This window comes from Bufo gargarizans, unplaced genomic scaffold, assembly GCF_014858855.1.
Source record: "Bufo gargarizans isolate SCDJY-AF-19 unplaced genomic scaffold, ASM1485885v1 original_scaffold_2047_pilon, whole genome shotgun sequence".
NCBI lineage: Eukaryota > Metazoa > Chordata > Amphibia > Anura > Bufonidae > Bufo > Bufo gargarizans.
The window spans coordinates 63,477-83,510 of NW_025334620.1; the positions used below are offsets into that span (position 1 = coordinate 63,477).

General features: G+C 45.5%; 1 protein-coding gene across 2 annotated transcripts in view; it reads left to right on the forward strand.

The window, feature by feature from the left end:
* The window catches only part of LOC122923902 (centrosomal protein of 104 kDa-like), a 139,373-nt gene that overhangs the window by 38,541 nt on the left and 80,798 nt on the right, over positions 1 to 20,034 (forward strand). For both annotated transcript variants that reach the window (XM_044274762.1, XM_044274763.1), the window contains exons 8-11: positions 6,564 to 6,719; positions 10,976 to 11,227; positions 12,290 to 12,493; positions 12,585 to 12,752. In XM_044274762.1, coding sequence (XP_044130697.1) covers positions 6,564 to 6,719; positions 10,976 to 11,227; positions 12,290 to 12,493; positions 12,585 to 12,752 — 780 coding nt within the window. The remainder of the gene's footprint in view (positions 1 to 6,563; positions 6,720 to 10,975; positions 11,228 to 12,289; positions 12,494 to 12,584; positions 12,753 to 20,034) is intronic.

Genomic DNA, 20,034 nt, shown 5'->3' on the forward strand with positions numbered 1-20,034 from the left:
AAAAAGACGTGTCTGTGATTTTTTTTTTTTTTGAGGCTGGTGGTACATGATTAGATTATATTGGTGGTAATTATCATCATTTTACAGCTCACAGTAAATGCTGGTAATGAGGAGTTATCAGTATGCTGAGCTATAGACATGTGATACTTCCAATCTTTATCATTCATTATGGTTCTCCAATTTATCTGTAAAAAATGTTGGCTGTCCTTGATTTCGTAAAAGTTATTCAGAAAAAAGAAAAATTCTGGTTGGCAACCCTGATGCCCACAGAGCCTAAATAACTATTTATCATGAAGTTGAGCCGTAAATGACAAAAGCTGAAAGAATATTGTGAGATATCACACTGAATAATCTCTAAATATAATGAAAGTGAGTATTGAGATAAATGTCCTCCAAACCTATCCATTTAGGCGGGACCGACCAACAGGCGACCCCAGGCAGATTTGGAAGAGATAAGGATCAGGCAGTTGGATAGACACTACTTAGGCTACTTTCACACTAGCGTTCGATCGGATCCGTTCTGAACGGATCCGATCATAATAATGCAGACGGAGGCTCCGTTCAGTACGGATCCGTCTGCATTATTTTTAGCATATAACAGCTAAGTGTGAAAATAGCCTCGTACGGATCCGTCCAGACTTTCAATGTAAAGTCAATGGGGGACGGATCCGCCTGAAGATTGAGCCATATTGTGGCATCTTCAAACGGATCCGTCCCCATTGACTTACATTGTAAGTCTGGACGGATCCGCACGCCTCCGCACGGCCAGGCGGACACCCGAACGCTGCAAGCAGCGTTCAGCTGTCCGCCTGTCCGTGCGGAGGCGAGCAGAGCGGAGGCTGAACGCCGCCAGACTGATGCAGTCTGAGCGGATCCGCTCCATTCAGACTGCATCAGGGCTGGACGGCTGCGTTCGGGTCCGCTCGTGAGCCCCTTCAAACGGAGCTCACGAGCGGACCGACGAACGCTAGTGTGAAAGTAGCCTTACCCGTCCCTGGCTCCGCTGATGCTGCTGTCCACTGCAGGCTCTTCTGCCTGGGTCCCAACTGGATGTGGCTGCTTCTTTTATTCTTGTTTAGCTTCATTTACCCTATGGGTCCATTCACACGTCCGAATCCGTTCCGCAATTTTGCGGAACGGGTGCGGACCAATTCATTTTCAATGGGGCCAGAATGTGCTGTCCGCATTTGCGGATCCACATCCGCATTTGAGGGTCTGCACTACAAGATTAGGCATTTTCTATTATAGTGCCGGCGATGTGCAAACGCAATTGCGGAATGCACATTGCCGGTGTCTATGTTTGCGGATCCGCAAAACACTTATGGACGTGTGAATGGACCCTAATGCAGCTGAACAGGAAAAGAAGCAGCCACATCCAGTTGGGACCCAGGCGGAAGAGCCTGCAGTGGATAGCAGCATCAGCAGAGCCAGGGACGGGTAAGTAGTGTCTAAAATATCTCCCTTTAACATGGTAACAGCTACGGATCAGGTGAAATGGCCGGAGAACCCTTTTAACAGACCCTGATCAGCGCTGTCTGTGTACAAAGCTCCCACAGGAGGCTGTTTCCTCTCTAACTCGGGCTCCTTTAGATGCCCAAGTTATAATGAAAATAGTGAAAAAATCTAACAAAAAAGTCAATTTAATGACCTTTTAGGGGACATATGTACCAGAAATAAAGTTTAAAATAAGTATAAAATTCCGTGAAATACAAATAAAATAAAAAATAAAACGCCAATGCCAACGGAAATCTTTGCTTTATCACCTCACTTACGCAAAACTATACATATTATATGTCAAAAATAGGGAACCCAGGACCCAAAATAGGGAGCCCATTTTAATAATGTGTCATCAGAAAATGACTTCTTGTTTAAATCACATTTTAAGTTTACCAAAGTTTTGATATTTTTAATTTTCCATGTCAATATCTATATTCAAACAAAAACCATGACATCCTGCAGTTTTCGCACTGTCCTCTAAGCCTAATAGGCGCCACTTCTTAGTCTTTACAGAGGACTTTACTACAGGTATCTGCTTATCTGTCATTTTAATCCTGCCTGTAATGAGATCACCTCTATGTATAGATTAGACAGGATCCACCATTCATAATAGGTGATTGTCAAATATTATCTATTCTTTCCTTGTACAATGACCTCTGCACAGGGCACAGAGCATGCCTAGAAGACTCTCCCATAGAAGTCAATGAGGTCCCCTCCTCACCATTGTGTCTATGGCCCATGTGGCTGCTGTAAAGTAATTTTTTTTGAATGGAAGGGGTATTCCCATCTCAGATAATAGGGGCCTATCGCTAGGATATGCCCCCATTGTCTGATAGGTGCGGGTCCCACCGCTGGGACCCGCACCTACAACAAGAACGAAGCAGGGAGCGCTGTGGCTGGAGGACCCCTGATTTCCCGGGGTCCGTCCACCACCAAGTGCTGCTCCTATAGAAGTGAATGGGAGAGCACCGCGCATGCGCGGCCCATTCTCCCATTTATTTCTATGGGGCAGACGGCAATAGCTAAGCAAGTGCTTGGCTATTTTCGGCGGCCCCATAGAAATGAATGGAGGGCATGCCTCCGTTCATTTCCCCGCTCGATTCTCATTGTATCCTAGCGATATGCCCCCATTGTCTGAGATGGGACAACCCCTTTAAGAACAGCTCAAGCAAGATGGCCGCCCCCCATAATAATTTTTTAGGAAATAGAAGTATATATGTAATCAGAAAATAAAAACAGATAAGAAAAAAAGGATATGTGCTGCTATCTGGTTTTAACTGGCAGATAAACTTTTTGGTGACCCATTCACTTAAATATAGCACTATAGTGTGAAGACTTTAAAGGGATTCTGTCATCAGAAATGAGCCCTTTAAGCTAAACATATGGCGATGTCCCTTGTAAAACACAGAATCCTAAAGTGAGTTTATCTAATGCCCCTGTGGCTCTATATTAATAAAAAAAAGACGTTTATATCACCTGCCAATCACTTCAAAATGTGTCCAAGGGGACGTCTCCTAGTAAAAGGTGCCCGGCTGCAGCCATGTCGTTTAGGTGCCCAGCGCCGCCTTCTGTAGTGAAATCGCCTTCCCCCCTTTCATGCGATCCGTCTACCTCACGTCATCACTGCTTCTCTAACCTCCGCTCGCTTCATCCAGATCCCACGCGTGCGCACTAGGTTGGATGGCTGAGATGGGCTGTAATAGGGCAGTCAGTGGAGGTTCGACCGAAGTGCACCGGCCGGCGCATGCGCACTTCGCTATACGAGGCCGCTGCCAATAGTCCGCACGGGCGCATCAGGATATACCTAGTGTGCACGTGCGGGATCTGGATGAAGCGAGCGGAGGTTACAGAGGCGGCCACGAACTGAAGTAGGCGGATATAATAAAAGGGAGGGCGGTGATTTCACTTGAGGAGGCGGCGCTGGGCACATAAACGACATGGCTGCAGCTGGGCCCCTTTCAGCATGAGACGTCCCCTTGGACACATTTCGAAGTGATTGACAGGTAATATAAACGTCTTTTTTATGAATACAGAGCCACAGGGGCATTAGATAAACTCCCTTTAGGATTCTGTGTTTTACAAGGGACATCGCCATATGTTTAGCTTATAGGGCTCATTTCTGATGACAGAATCCCTTTAACATTTTTGTACAGTATTCCCCCAATAAAACTAAATAAAGAAAAAAATGCTAAAAGACATATTAATAAAAAAAAAGCCCTGTGTGTCATGTAAAAAAAAGGTTGGGTTGCAAAAATGATTATGTTAGTCCAACAAAAAGTTCCTACCATTTAACCACCAGGTGTGCTAAATCACAAAAAAGTGTCTTGGTCATTAAGGGGTTAAATGTGGCCTGGGGCGAGAAGAATGTTTACTGAAGTCCTAAGGCCTCATGCACACGACCGTTGTGTGCATCCGTGGCCGTTGTGCCGTTTTCCGTTTTTTTTCGCGGACCCATTGACTTTCAATGGGTCCGTGGAAAAATCGGAAAATGCACCGTTTTGCAGCCGAGGCCGTGATCCGTGTATCCTGTCCGTCAAAAAAATATGACCTGTCCTATTTTTTTGACGGACAACGGTTCACGGACCCATTCAAGTCAATGGGTCCGTGAAAGAACACGGATGCACACAAGATTGGCATCCGTGTCCGTGATCCGTGGCCGTAGGTTGCTTTCATACAGACGGATCCGAAGATCCGTCTGCATAAAAGCTTTTTCAGAGCTGAGTTTTCACTTCGCGAAAACTCAGATCCGACAGTATATTCTAACACAGAGGCGTTCCCATGGTGATGGGGACGCTTCAGGTTAGAATATACTGAAAAACTGTGTACATGACTGCCCCCTGCTGCCTGGCAGGTGCTGCCAGGCAGCAGGGGGCAGACCCCCCCCCCCTGTTTTTAACTCATTTGTGGCCAGTGCGGCCGCCCCCCCCCCCCTCCCTCCCCTGTAGTTAACTTCTTGGTAGCCAGCCCCCCCTCCCTCCCCTGTAGTTAACTAATTGGTGTCCAGTGGGCCCCCCCTCCGTCCGCTATAGATAACTCATTGGTGTCCAGTGGGCCCCCCCTCCGTCCGCTATAGATAACTCATTGGTGGCCAGTGGGCCCTCTCCCCTCCCACCCCCTCCTAATTAAAATCGCCCCCCTATCATTGGTGGCAGTGGTGAGTACCGATCGGAGTCCCAGTGTAATCGCTGGGGCTCCGATCGGTAACCATGGCAACCGGGACGCTACTGCAGTCCCGGTTGCCATGGTAGCTTAGCAATTTGTAGAAGCTTTATACTTACCTGAAGAGCAGCGATGTCTGTGACCGGCCGGGAGCTCCTCCTACTGGTAAGTGACAGGTCTGTGCTATAAGCAATGCGCCGCACAGACCTTTCACTTACCAGTAGGAGGAGCTCCCGGCCGGTCACAGACATCGCAGCTCTTCAGGTAAGTATGAAGCTTCTACAAATTGCTAAGCTACCATGGCAACCGGGACTGCAGTAGCGTCCCGGTTGCCATGGTTACCGATCGGAGCCCCAGCGATTACACTGGGACTCCGATCGGTACTCACCACTGCCACCAATGATAGGGGGGCGATTTTAATTAGGAGGGGGAGGGAGGGGAGAGGGCCCACTGGCCACCAACGAGTTATCTACAGCGGAGGGAGGGGGGGCCCACTGGACACCAACGAGTTAACTACAGGGGAGGGAGGGGGGGCCCACTGGACACCAACGAGTTTACTACAGGGGAGGGAGGGGGGGCCCACTGGACACCAACGAGTTTACTACAGGGGAGGGGGGGGGGGGCGCCGCACAGGGGAGGGAGGGGGGGGGGCGGCCGCACTGGCCACCAATGAGTTAAAAACAGGGGGGGGGGGTCTGCCAGGCAGCAGGGGGCAGTCATGTACACAGTTTTTCAGTATATTCTAACCTGAAGCGTCCCCATCACCATGGGAACGCCTCTGTGTTAGAATATACTGTCGGATCTGATTTTCACGATGTAGCTCATATCCGACAGTATATTCTAACATAGAGGCGTTCCCATGGTGATGGGGACGCTTCAAGTTAAAATATACCATCGGATTGGAGAAAACTCCAATCCGATGGTATAAAAGAACTCCAGACTTTACATTGAAAGTCAATGGGGACGGATCCGTTTGAAATGGCACCATATTGTGTCAACTTCAAACGGATCCGTCCTTATTGACTTGCATTGTAATTCAGGACGGATCCGTTTGGCTCCGCACGGCCAGGCGGACGCCAAAACGACTTTTTTTTCATGTCCGTGGATCCTCCAAAAATCAAGGAAGACCCACGGATGGAAAAACGGTCACGGATCACGGACCAACGGAACCCCGTTTTGCGGACCGTGAAAAAAAACGTCCGTGTGCATGAGGCCTAAGTCAAATCAATTCAAGGTCCACCTGAATGCTGTACTGGGAGGAAAGCTGGTCCAGCATCTCTAGACCCAGTGAAGTGTACGAAACCAAGGTGCCCAGAAACAGATCTGTATGACTGGAGAAGGAAAAGTCTGCTTGTCAACCACTTTTTTTTTTACTTTTTTTTATTCTAATGCATCTAAAATAGAAGATAAAGCAACTCTGCAACTGGTCCTCAATTAAAATCTACTACCATTATGTGTATACAGCTCCAGTGCTGTCTGTGTCTCCATGGAAACGAACCCTGCGTGGATCGGCCCAGTGTCTTGCCCACTTCCTCCTGTCTTCTACTTCTTAATAACGTACATCTCATACATTTGGTAGGTTAACAAGGACTAGAGGACAGGCGAATGTCAGTGTGACTGCAGGATCTGTCTTCAGGGGTTTGTTTGTAGTCTGTTGCCATGGAGACACATAGCTCTGCATTTTTTTAATGTTAGATGCAATGGTGCAATAAAAATCATTGGTTGTTCAGGTGAACATACCCTTTAACACTTCCCCTCAAAAAAGACCACCATCATCATCACCTTCATGGTCGAGTTCTTACGGATTTTCATAAATCTACAGATTGAAAAATCTAGTAGAAGAATGGCTGCTCTATCACTAACATGAATTACCCTCAGCTAGAAGTAACCCTTCTTCTTCTCTGCAGGTCGGGGAACGTCTTGGGCGATATGAAGTGGAGAAACGCTGCGCTGTGGAGAAGGAAGATTATGATTTAGCCAAACAGAAGAAACAGCAGATGGAAGAATATCGCCTGAAGGTCTACCAGCAGTTAGAGCTGCACGACCTACTGGACATTGCCCTGGTAGGTACCAAGGTTTGATGACTTCTTCTTACCAAGTGATTTTCCAGTCTGAGGACTTCCGAGGTGTCTGCACAGTGAAGGGAGCATCTCATACTATTGTACCTGTTCCCTCTCAAGTTACCTTGACTGTGTTCAGGATCTTCAATGACAGTGACAACGGCAAACATTTGGAATGGGTTTTTCTCACATAGGCGGACTGGGAACTTAGTGGCCCTGGAAAAAATAATAAAAGTGACCCCATTTTGTAGTCGGGTCCAAATTGATGGAAGGATACCACAGTCCATCACAAAATACTGCCCCAGCAACACAAAATACATCCCCAAAAACCACTGGCCAGCCATGAGGAGGGCCCAGGCAGCCCCTTGGGCCTCAGCCCACCGAGAAATTTCCCTGTAAGGTCTATGGTCAGTCCGCCTCTGCACATAGGGGACTTAAAGGGAATGTGTCATCAGAAAATGACCTATTGTTTAAATTATGTTTTTATGTTAAACACATTTTTTTATATTTTTTGCTGGTTGTTTTTAATTTTCCATGACAATATATTTAAACAAAAAATATTAAATCCTGCTGTTCTCGCACTAGTCACTAAGCCTTAGAACAAACGCCTGTAAGGAAACCAAGTATATTTAAACCACATTCGGTAGTTTCCTCCCGAACTGCCAGAGCCTGGTGAATATGGCGCTCCGTTTGGCAGTTGAAGTAGACGAATTCCATCCGAAATGCCAATAACTTTATAAGATGATTCCCTTAATAAAGCATGCGGATCCCCAAACATCAGCCGAAGTCAAGAAGAAGGGTACAAATAGAACATGCTTTAATTATCACACACAGGCTTTTTATGCAAGTCCCCATGCAAGGGGACATCCCACAGGGAGGGACACAGTATAGCCAATCAAGTACAATGGAAACATAAAACCCTTCCAGCATAACCATGCAATGCCCTCCCCTAGTCCTGGAGATAATCAAGCCTGATAAAGTAACAACTTGATTATCTCTAGGCAGAAAAGTCACAGTTTTCCCCAATATCTGGAACACCCCTTTATACATGAGGTATCCCCACAAATCATATGTCCCCTGATAGCTCCGATCTGGGGGATCAACATATTCAAATTTCACCCAGATCGGTTTAGGGGTTCTCAAAGAGACATGGAAGTCTTCTGTGACTGGTTCACCCTGGGTGGGCTTCGTTCGGTAGTTACACGTACCGAATGGCATAGGAAGAAATATTGAAAGAAAAGGGGGATTTCTTCACAACGCCATTTTGTGGTCTGTGCAGATCACTTTACTGCAGTTATGTGCTTATCTGTCATTCTAATCCTGCCTGTAATGATATCACCTCTGTGTACAGATAATCAGGATCCACCATTCACATTAGATGATATTACAGCTTACCTACTCCCTACTCAGCTCTGCACAGGGAACACAGCATGCCCAGAAAACTCTCCTATAAGAGGTCAATGAGGTCCCCTCCTGACCAGTGTGTCTATGAATCATGGGGCTGCCATAAAGTAATTCTTTAAATGCTGTTAAGAACCGCTCAGGCAAGATAGCCCCCCCCTCCCCCCTCATAATCATGTTCAGCAAATAGAATTTAAAAAAATCTGTTATTAGAAAATAAAAATAGATTAGAAAACAGATGAGACAAATAGGAGATTTGCTGCTATCTGGTTTTAACTGGCAGAAAAAAATATTACTGGGATGACTCCCTGGGGGGTCAGTGGCTGGCATATAGATGCTCTTTCCCAGCATGCAACACTCCCTAGGGTCAATTTCATAGGAAGCCAATTTAAAGGGGTTCTGCAGTTTGTTTTAACTGATGATCTATCCTCTGGATAGATCATCAGCATCTGACCGGCGGGGGTCCGACACACGGGGCCCCTGCCGATCAGCTGTTTGAGAAGGCAGCGGCGCTCTAGCAACGCCGCGGCCTTCTCACTGTTTACCGCAGGCCCAGTGACGTGACGACTAGTATCATCTGGCCTGGGCAGGGCTAAGCGCTGTTCACTTGAATGGAGCTTAGCCGCGCCCAGGCCAGTTGATACTAGTGATTTCAGATGTAGCATCTGAAGCTCGCTGCTCTTATCACTAATTATGACAATAAACAATTTATATAAATATATATATATATATAGTGACACAGTGAGGAGTTGTGTCTGGCAAGGCAGGTATTTTCCTCCTAGCATGCGCGGCTGGGCTGGTTTCCAGCCAGGTGAGGTCAAATACCGGACCGGAGTTTAAGTACCGATCCGGGTTTTGGCAGCACCTGCTGTCCTTAAATAGGCAGCTGGGCTCAGCAGAGATGTCTCTGTTTTGGGGATCTGAGGCTTTGTGCCGTGCTGGAGGGCTGAGAGCTGCACGCTGGGGAAGCAAGATGACTTGTGTTACAGTATATGAACTTTCCATTGTGTGTGAATTAACACCAAGACTGCAAAGTTTTGTGCAATTGTCTCAAGTGTGAATTAACACTGACGTTTTGAGTTAAGAACTTGTATTTTGCCTCTGTACTGCGCCCGCTTACCCTATCTACCAGAGCGAAACCCCACAATATATATATTATAATAATTTTTTTTTAAGTGTTTTTTTTTCTGGGTGTTTTATATTGATGACCTGTCCTCAGAATAGATCATCAATACCTTATTGGTGGTGGTCCGACACCCGGCACGCCTGCCGATCAGCTGTTTGAAGAGGCATCAGTGCTCTGGGGAGGCATTTCACCACTCTATGGTCACATCTTGGGGGTCCCATGAGGAGAGAGAGGTGGGCCAGTCCTTCTCTCTAATCACTTAGATGCCGCGGTCAGCATTGACAGCTCATCTCAGGGCTTTAACTGTGCAATAACTCAGATTCCCTGCTGGGAATACGGGTGCCAGGACCGTATAATACAGCTGTCACCCACAAGTGATGGCACAGACGCAGCTCCTGGGTATCTGCCATCACATCACCATAAAATGCTGGGTGGTAACTCACTGCGCTCAGAAACGCAATACTACAGCGATGAAAGGGAAGGGGTTAACATGTTCATTGAAAGCCTTCAGACGCAGTATCAAAGCACCATTCTTTCTGTGCATTGATAGCAGTTTTTTTTCTATATGTTAACAGATACAACAAATATTTCCCTATGTGACAGGACATTCCCGAGGAATTATCACCCCCCACCACCACCCGAACCGAGATCAGGTTTCACAGAATAGAGGGATTTCTCCTTAATTCCTAATAGCTTTTTAATGACAGGAGAGGAAGGACAAGAAGATAAGATCTTTGACCGTGTGCCACAGACATTGAAAACCCAGTGCGTATTACTGCGGTATGGCACTGGTCAGAGACCTGTAGTCCTCCAACTTCCCTGACTTTTTTGTCCATGTTTCCCCTGGGGGAAAAAAAAAGTTTGAAAGGAAACCAAGTGTAATATCTAGTTCATATTCATAATTTTTTTTTTTGTAAGAAAACCTAAAACTGGGAATCTATCACCAGTTTGATGCTGCCCCAGCTGCTATGCTAAAATCTTGTACAGAACATCCGCAAGCTGTACACTACACGGTGCACACTGGCGAGTCCCGGCTCCCACCCTCCGCTTTGGAGAAAATATGTAACTCGGTGACGGGGGGCAGGTAGATGAGCGACGTCATGCATCTGGGGTCTGATCAGTGCGCTGTGTATTGGAGAGCTCAGGAGCTGGAACTGTTCAATACAAGATTTTAGCACAACGGCTGGGTCAGTTCTAGCAAAAAAATCTTGCTAAAAAGTTCCTGCATCCTATAGTTCACAGTAGGGTGTTACAGCAGTGCCTGAACTCCTTGACTGCTTCCTTAAATGATTCTGCAGAGCACTCATACAACTGATAGGTTTCCTTAATTCTGTACTGAACCTGACTTACATCCTGTATTATACTCCAGAGCTGCACTCACTATTCTGCTGGTGGGGTCACTGTGTACATACATTTATTACTTAATGTGTACTGATCCTGAGTTACAGCCTTATTATACTTCAGAGCTGCACTCACTATTTTGCTGATGGTTTCTGAAACCAGTCCACACACACGCTAATAGCTTAGCTCACTCCCTATAATGCAGAGGAACAATCTTTTCCCAACACTGTGGGCCAGGTAAGTAGGACCCCCCGTCTGGACCCTCTCTCCACACACTGCTCTCTGACTGCTGAAGTCTTATTGGTTAATGGGAATATGAATACAGTTGTTCCTTAATTAAATGTACGTTGTTCATTCTCTTAACGTTCTGTATGTCCTGCTTCTCGTTAAGATACGTAGAGCTCCTGAGCCATCTCTGGACCCACTGGAGCATGCAACCAGCCCCCAGCCTCAGCAACAGCACAAAGCAGCAGCCTCTCCCCCGCCAGACAAAGTGAGAAGTACAGAGAAGAAGAATAAGGAGAAAAGGGAGCGGCAAGTGGCACCCGAAAAACAACTGAAAGTCACCTCTCCTAAGCCTGCTCCGCAGCACCGTTCTCCATCTCCTCCTCCAGCTCCAGCCGCAGCTGTTCCCAGCGTCAGTGTAAGTGCTCCAATAGCCGGGATGTTAGCAGTATTCTGCATTTTGCTGCTATAGGATTTGCTCCGGTAATTTACTGGTAATTTAATAAGTATAAAAGACATAGGGGGTCATTTATTAGGACTAGCGTTTTAGACACTGGTCTTAATAACCCCTGTATCTGGCGGTGGATCCAGCGAAGTTATGAACAGGCACCGGCATCTACATAATTTCGGCATATCCAGCGCCCGTCTAAATGCTGTCTTACATTTAGACTGTTTTCTATGCCTAAAACAGGAGTAGAAAATGATGAATGAGACGGGCCTGCCAGCTTTGCCCCTCCCACGCCACGCCCACTTTTTTAGACCTGGTGTGAGAGCGGAAAAAAAATCACAGATTGCGCCAGAAATACGCCTAATATAGACGTGTTTCTGGATAGTATTTTATACTGATAACCTATCCTCAGGATACGGTCATCAGTATCTGATCGATGAGGGTCCAGAAGCCAGAACCCCTGTCGATCAGCTGTTTAAAGAGACCTCAGCGCTCTGGTGAACACCGCAGCTTACCAAGAACAGCGCCGTACATTGGATAGTCGCTATGATTGGTATTTCAGCTCAGCTTCATTCACTTGAATGGGACTAGGCTGTGCCTAGACTGATGAATGTGACATCACTGGCCTAAGGTAAGATGTGAGGAGGCTGTGGCGCTCACCGGAGGACCACGGCCTCTTCAAGCAGCTGATCGGCAGTTGGACTCCCGCCAATCAGATACTGATGACCTATCGCCAGTACACGTCATCAGTATAAAATGCTCAAAAATAATCTCTTATATATTTAAGATTTTTAAAGGGGTTTTCCACCCTTTCGATATTGATGACCTATCCTCTGGATAGACTATCAATATCAGATTGGTGGGGTCCGACACCAGGCACCCCTGCCCATCAGTTGATGGAGCCACACCTATACTTTGGATAAGTGACAAATATTGTTTGTGGCCAACCGATTTAAAAAAGCTATAGAGGATTTTTAGGGATTTTGGTGTAATCTTCTAGTTGACTTTTTATATTTCTTCTTGTTTTTTAAGGTTGATGCTTTACCCTATGACGAGCGACCTCTTCCAGCTCAGAAGAAGCAGAATGATGATTCATTTAATTACCTGGAGTCCGAAATAAATGACGATGTTGTTGGGGATACCCCCAGGAGCAGGATCACCGGTGAGCCAGAGCCACTGACCGAGAAAGCTTTGAGAGAGGCTGGATTTGCCATTGAAGTCTTCGGTGAAGCTTTGGTAAGCATCTGTCAATGAAAAATGCTAATAGATAAGCAAATAAAGAAAGGGATTGTATTCACTATATATTATGAATGTGTGTTTGTCTTAGGTTGCAGGAGCCTATTCTAAGACCTGGTCTTACAGAGAAGATGCCTTAGTAGCCGTGTATAAGAAGCTGTCAGACGTGCCCACAACAACCTCCAAAGACGATTTAAAGAATATGCTGAGGGCAGCGGTGTTCCTTATTCGAAGAGCGATCAAAGACAAAGTATCTTCAGTAAGTCACTGCAACGTTATCATGAACTATCTAGACAGGATTAACTATATACTATTAATAAAGTTGGTCAAATCAGAAAATTTAAAAGGGGTTCATAGATAGATAATCTTCAGGATAGGTCATCAATATGAGATCAGCCGGGATCCGAAACCCCCATCGATCACCTAGCCATGGCACTCACTGGAGCCCAGCTTATCAAGCACAGTGCCGTTCATTGAATAGTGGCCGTGCTTGGTATTGCTCAGCCACATTTACTTGAATGGGACTGAGCTGCCATTTGACCAATGAACATGACGTCACACGTCTTTATGCAGCTGATCGACGGCGCTGCCTGGAGTTGGACTCCCGCCGATCTAATATTGATGACCTATCCTGAGGATGGGAGAACCCCCTTTAATCACACCGTCTCCCATGTTTCATTACATTCTGGATCCTCTCCACTCCTCTTTCCATGAACCCTCCTATTAATGTGAGTCCACATGTATCGGACTTGCTGCAGATTTAAACTGGGATGGTACAAAATGTTATCCACAAGCTGCGGAGATTTTTCATGTGGATCTTGACCTGTGAAGCAGATTTTTTAATCTGAAGAACATCAATTCCCCATTGACTCACACAATGTAATGTTGCAGAGTTTGCCACAAGTTTCCTACCACTTATTTTATCAACTCGACAGGGGTATCTGCAGATCCAAGCCGCACTGTGCTCTGCATTAAATCTGTGTTCTTCAAAATCTGCACAATTCTGTCCGGCCATGTGGAGATAATCTGCAGCAAATCCAATATTGAATCATGGTTCCTGAATCGATTTGTCTCATCTACAAGAGTTCTTCACCCGCGAGGGGCTGTCCCCGCTGTTGAAGAAGCTCCTTCTCCCCCCATCTGCCGCGGTGCATGCAGTTCCTTCCCGGGAGCAGAAGTGGAGCCACTGTGCTTAACCCGCTTCTTGTCAGACCCGGGGGAGATATTTGCATTGGAGCCTTCTCTTTCCTGGTCCATCAGATTTGATGAGAAGAATAACACAGTTTATCCTTACCATAATAGGTCAGTGTGATCCATCAGGCGCCCGAGGTATCTTGCTTTATGATTGGAAGTCCTAATGAGAGCGTGAACTCCACACCGTTCCATGCCTTTCTCAATTCTTTTGCTAATGCATCTGTTAGAACAGATTATTTCTTAATCCCTCGAGTGCTGCCAAAACCCCCTTTTTTGGGCAAAAACCTGTGTTTGGACAGTTTTCTATATACTATGGCTCCAGTGTGGTCTGGTCTGTCACTCTAATCTGTGTTTGCATAGGTCTATAGGTGTTGGATAGGTGCAAGTTCACAAGTTTTCCCAGTAGCTGCGGTCGTCAGGTTAAATGCCATCAACCGGGCTTTTAGTTTATTTTTTGTTTTTTTTTGGGAGTAGAAAGTTCACCAGAAGCTAAAAATGGAAATAAAGATGATATCTAAGGGATGAAACATCCGAAGTCGATTTGCTCATCCCTAATGATATCCCAAGATGGTTCGTAATATACTGCAAGGAAAATGTAAAGAAGCTAAAATTGCGCATATTTTATCGGATTTCTTTTCCGCCCTATCTGCTGACATTTTGGCTGCTTGTTTGCTGTCGGCAGAGACTGAAAGTTATACGTCAGGTTTTATCCAGAGAAGCATGACTACGAGCTGCTGTACTCCGCTGCCAGCGGCCTGTAGTCAGAGCGGCTGCGCAGCCACTGGAAATTCCGTATTCCTGCAGCTCTTGGCTCAGCAGTAGCAGATAGATTGGTGACTATTATGAAACTGATGTATAAGTAGTTTTGCATAAAAGTTGGTGAAAATTGTAGCTTCAGTCTGAATTACCATACGCCAGACTGAAACTGCAGTTCATGGGTTCCGTTTTTCTCTCCACTGACTAAAAATGATGTAGGGCGATAAAAATCACAAATTATTAGTCACTAAAGGAATTTATAATTTACTCCTTTTTATGCAACATAAATGGTGTAAATCGCATGATAAATTCACCCTTCCATATCGGCAGTTTGTCTCCCTAGGTTCTTCAGAAATGCAGCGCCAGCGGCGTTCACAAGATTCGCCGCACCTGCGCACTTCATTCTCTATTATGGGCAGAGGCACAAGAGCGTTTACTGCGCATGTGCCAGCCCGTACATTTAGCCGGCCTTGTGCCTCTGCCCATAATGGGGAATGAAGTGCGCAGAAGCGGCAAATCTTGTGAACGGCGCTAGCGCTGGATTTCTGAAGAACCTAGGGTGGGCCAGAAAGGTGAAAGGGCAGTGTTTTCATATGAAAAGCGACGAGGGGCCTGGGCACTGGCCGCTTGAAAACCGCCACTGGGCACCTTCAGAACCTAATTAACATATTGAATAAAAGTGTTTTTTTTTGCGAAAATAAGCGACGGACAGCTATACGGTAAGTAGCATTCCAATATGGGGACTATAATGCAGATCATAGTGTATAATGGTCAGTTTAGGTGAAAGACTCCCTTTAAAAGGGTTATGCGATTTATTAAAGGATATTAACACCTTTGTAAAAAAAAAAAAAAATTTATTTTGTGGAGAAAATAATGACTCCAATTGGTTCTGTTTATCCTTATTTTTTTTTTTTTGTTTTGGTTCTACAGCCTGCTGTGCTTCCTATGCACAGCAGGCTGCTCTCGAGCGTGTGGGGAACATCCCCCCCACCCCCCGTTCTGTATGGCCGGTGTAGTGATGCAAGTCAAAACCACCCCCCTTCAGAATGGCATCACAGCTGTCCTGCATGCCTCCCGCCCCCCATCCTGTCAAGGCTGGACACATAAACCCATAACCCCCTCTCCTAGTTCAGGATGGCCGAGCGGAGCCCCTCCCTCCCCTTCAGGACGGCGCGGCAGCACAGAGAACCCCAACATCCCCCCTCCACCTTCAGGATGGCTGAGGGGAGCAGAGTGTCAGCTGTAACACACAGCTGACAATCTGCTTGAAATGGCCGACATCGGTGCTGGCACCCATGTCGGCCATTTAACCCCTCCCATACCACTGTCCTTAGGGCCCGTAGTATGGAAGGGGCTAATCATCGGGCTGCTGGCTTGCCATGGTATATCTGAGCCTGATCAGGCTCCTGCTAAAGGCAGGAGCCTGATCAGACTAAATGTAATTGTAAACCATTAGACCCACTGGATCTTCAAGAACAAAGTGGGTCTTGGTCAAAAAAGTGTAAAAAAAAAAAAAAAAACTAAGTAAAAAAAAAAAAATAAGTAAAAAAAAAAAAACATACTTCTTCCTATATCCGCACATATAATTGGTTAAAAAAAATACTAAACATGTTTGGTATCGCCGCGTCCGTAACGACCCGATTTATAAAAGGATCATGTTGCTTTCCCTGCACGGTGAACACCATACAAAAAAAAATTATGATAGAATTGAAATTTTGCCCACCTCACTTCCCAAAAAATGGTATAAAAAGTGATCAAAAGAGTCATACGTACCCAAAGTTAGGACCAATCAAACTGTCACCTCATTCTGCAAAAAATGAGACCCTACCTACGACAATCACCCAAAAAATATAAAAAATATGTCTTTCAGAAAAAGGAGACACAAAAACATGATTTTTTTTTTCAAAAATGCTTTTATTGTGTAAAATCAAATTTAAAAAATGCACATATTATGTATCACCGCGTCCGTAACAACCTGTTCTATAAAAAAAAATTTAAAGCCATTTTTACCACCTTAGGCTACTTTCACACTAGCGTTCGATCGGATCCGTTCTGAACGGATCCGCTCATATTAATGCAGACGGTGGCTCCGTTCAGAATGGATCCGTCTGCATTAGAACTTAGAAAATTTTTCTAAGTGTGAAAGTAGCCTGAGCGGATCCGTTCAGACTTTACATTGAAAGTCAATGGGGGACGGATCCGCTTGAAGATTGAGCCATATGGTGTCATCTTCAAGCGGATCCGTCCCCATTGACTTACATTGTAAGTCGGAACGGATCCGCTCGCCTCCGCACGGCCAGGCGGACACCCGAACGCTGCTTGCAGCGTTCAGGTGTCCGCTCACTGAGCGGAGCGGAGGCTGAGCGCTGGCAGGCGGATGCATTCTCAGTGGATCCGCCTCCACTGAGAATGCATTAGGGCCAGACGGCTGCGTTCAGGGCCGCTCGTGAGCCCCGTCAAACGGAGCTCACGGGCGGACACCTGAACGCAGGTGTGAAAGTAGCCTTACATCACAAAAATGTAATACCAAGCGATCAAAAAGTTATATGTGCCCCAAAATGGTACCATACAAACCATCTCATCCCGCAAAAAATGAGACCCTACATAACACAATCGCCCAAAAATTAAAAAAAGGCTTTCAAAAAATAGAAACACAAAAGCATATTTTTTTCCAATTTTTTTTTATTGTGTAAATCCAAATAAAATAAATTGACATTCGGTATCGCTGCGTCGTTACGACCTTCTCTATAACAATATCACATTATCTACTCTTTGGTAAACATTGTAAAAAATTTAAACTGTGCCAGAACAGCCATTTTTTGGTTACCTTGCCTCACAAAAAGAGTAATTAAAATTTATATATTTATATATATATATATATATATATATATATATATATATATATATATATATATATATATATATATATATATATATATATATATATATATATATATATATATATATATATATATAGCAGAAATCCAGGGCAGCACACCTAGTAGTAGATAGTCGGGTGCCAGCGATGAAAAACACCTGACCAGGGTGTATGATACAAAAAAATTGAGACACCGCAGCACATCCGTTGGTGAAAAATTGTGGACCTTTATTCACCCATGTGACGTTTCAGTCCGCTTACTGGGACCTTTCTCAAGGCTTGAGAAAGGTCCCAGTAAGCGGACTGAAACGTAGCATGGGTGAATAAAGGTCCACAATTTTTCACCAACGGATGTGCTGCGGTGTCTTCATTTTATATAATATATATATATATATATATATATATATATATATATATATATATACACACACACACACACACACACACACACACACACCTACCTCTAGTAAAAATTTCTATACTGCAGGATTAACCCGAATATATATATATATATATATATATATTGTAAGGGATCGCCTCTTATTTGGGGGTCATTCGCACAGATATCTTCAGGACACCAAGTTTAAGATCCAAACACTGTGCTTTATTGCGGCACATCCGCATAAACAATAATACAAAATAACAAACACTTGCCCGGCTAGGCTCTAACTAAACAAATAGATGCCTGACTCACCTAAGTCCCTGTTCACACCCTGTGAACACGTGCGGCTTTCTGAGCCAAAGTCCCACAGCCTCCTGGCTGTACAGAGCACAGTACGCCCACTGTCTCCAGTCCAGTGTCTTCTTGGGGAATCGTGGTCACTCAGCCCTCCTGGCTTGGACCACACTGAACAGAGCCTCCAGGCCTCTGTCCACAGGTAACACACTCCCCCCTTTCTGACACTCTAGGAGGTGCTTTGTGCTAGGCTGATTACCTCCAGCTTCTCTCACCTGTGGTGGAACAGGGGTGTGGACCGAACTATCCACCCCTTCCTTGCCTCTAACCTGAGTGAGACCTGTCACTGTCTCACAATATATATATAACAATGGCAGCACAGCGGGCCAAATATCAATATGGAGGTGCAGGCCAATGGATCCGGCAACAAATCCAGGACAATATAAGAATAAAAAATAAATGGCAGCACTCTCACAAAAAATTAGTGAAAAGAAAAACACTTTATTCACCCCTGTGGTCGCAACTAGGGATGACTGAACTTGTGTTTCAAGTTTGGCGTACAAGGTTCGGGTTATGTAAGAATTCCGTTATGGATTCTGCTACCACGGACCATAACTAAGGGTCCATTCACACGTCCGCATAATTGGTCCGTATCAGTTCTGCAATTTTGCGGAAGGGGTGCAGACCCATTCATTTTCAACGGGGCCACAAAAGATGCGGATAGCACCACCATGTGCTGTCCGCATCCGCACTTCCGTTCCGAGGCCCTGCAAAAAAATAGAGCATGTCCTATTCTTGTCATGGACATGAACAGGTATTTCTATCATAGTTCCGGCCATGTGCGGGCCGCAAAATGCGGAACGCGCATGGCTGGTGTCCATGGTTGGCGGATCCGCAATTTGTGGACCGCAAAATAGTTCCGGACGTGTGAATAGACCCTTATGGTCCGTGGTAGCGGAATCCATCACAGAATTCTTAGATAACCTGAACCCTGTACGCCGAACTTGTGTCGTAACGGTTTAGCTCATAGCTTGAAAAAAGACTCTGTGAATGGGGTGCAGGGTGCAGGACCCCTACTGATCAGATAGTGATGGCCTATCCTTAGAATAGGCCATCACTTGTAGACCGTTGAACAACCACTTTACGGATGCACAGCAGTGCTGACATGAGAAATCTCCCACGAGGGGCTTTTAGGAGAAACACTCTGCATGAGGTGTGGAATAGCGATCACAAGACTTGTGCTGGTATCTGTGTATCACTTGCTTATGTGAAGCTCGGCTTGGATTAAGCTTTGGTTATAGTTTCCATGCCAGTTCTGCGAGAGGGACTTTAATGAGTCCGAATGACTAATTGCAATAATAAATCCTGGATCTGGGCATTGTTTTTTTGTGTTGCTGCCATAGTGAAGCTATTGGAAGCTCTGCCCGACTGCATCCGCAGCCCTCATAGTCTCTTCAGAGACTCCCAGTCTTGTCATACCCCCTGTTTTTTACAAAGGGGTCTAAGATAGACTGTGTTTGTAATTTCCTCCTCATTTTGGACTTGGTTCTGTCTGCAGAACCCGAACAATGGATATGTGAGTAATGTACGAGCTAGCAAGAAAGGGAGCCAGCGCTGGTCTAATGGAGATGATATCTTAATCAGTAACAGCTGCTTTTGGGAAGTGGTCCTACTTAACATCAGGAGCTTCATGCAGCTCCTTAAAGGGAGTCTGTCACCAGTTTTATGGCGTCCTAACTAAGGGCAACATAAACTGGTGACATGACAGATCCCCGTAGCAGAATGCTTGTTTAATTGACACAATACGAAGTGGATGTGCCTAAGGCCTCATGAACACGACCGTGCCGTTTTTTTTGTGGTCCGCGGATCCGCAAAAAACGGAAGCCGTCCGTGTGCCTTCCGCAAATTGCGGAAGGCACGGGCGGCCCATTGTAGAAATGCCTATTCTTGTCCGCAAAACGGACAAGAATAATACAGGTTATATTATTTTTTTTGCGGGGCCATGGAGCGGTGCAACGGATGCGGACAGCACACGGA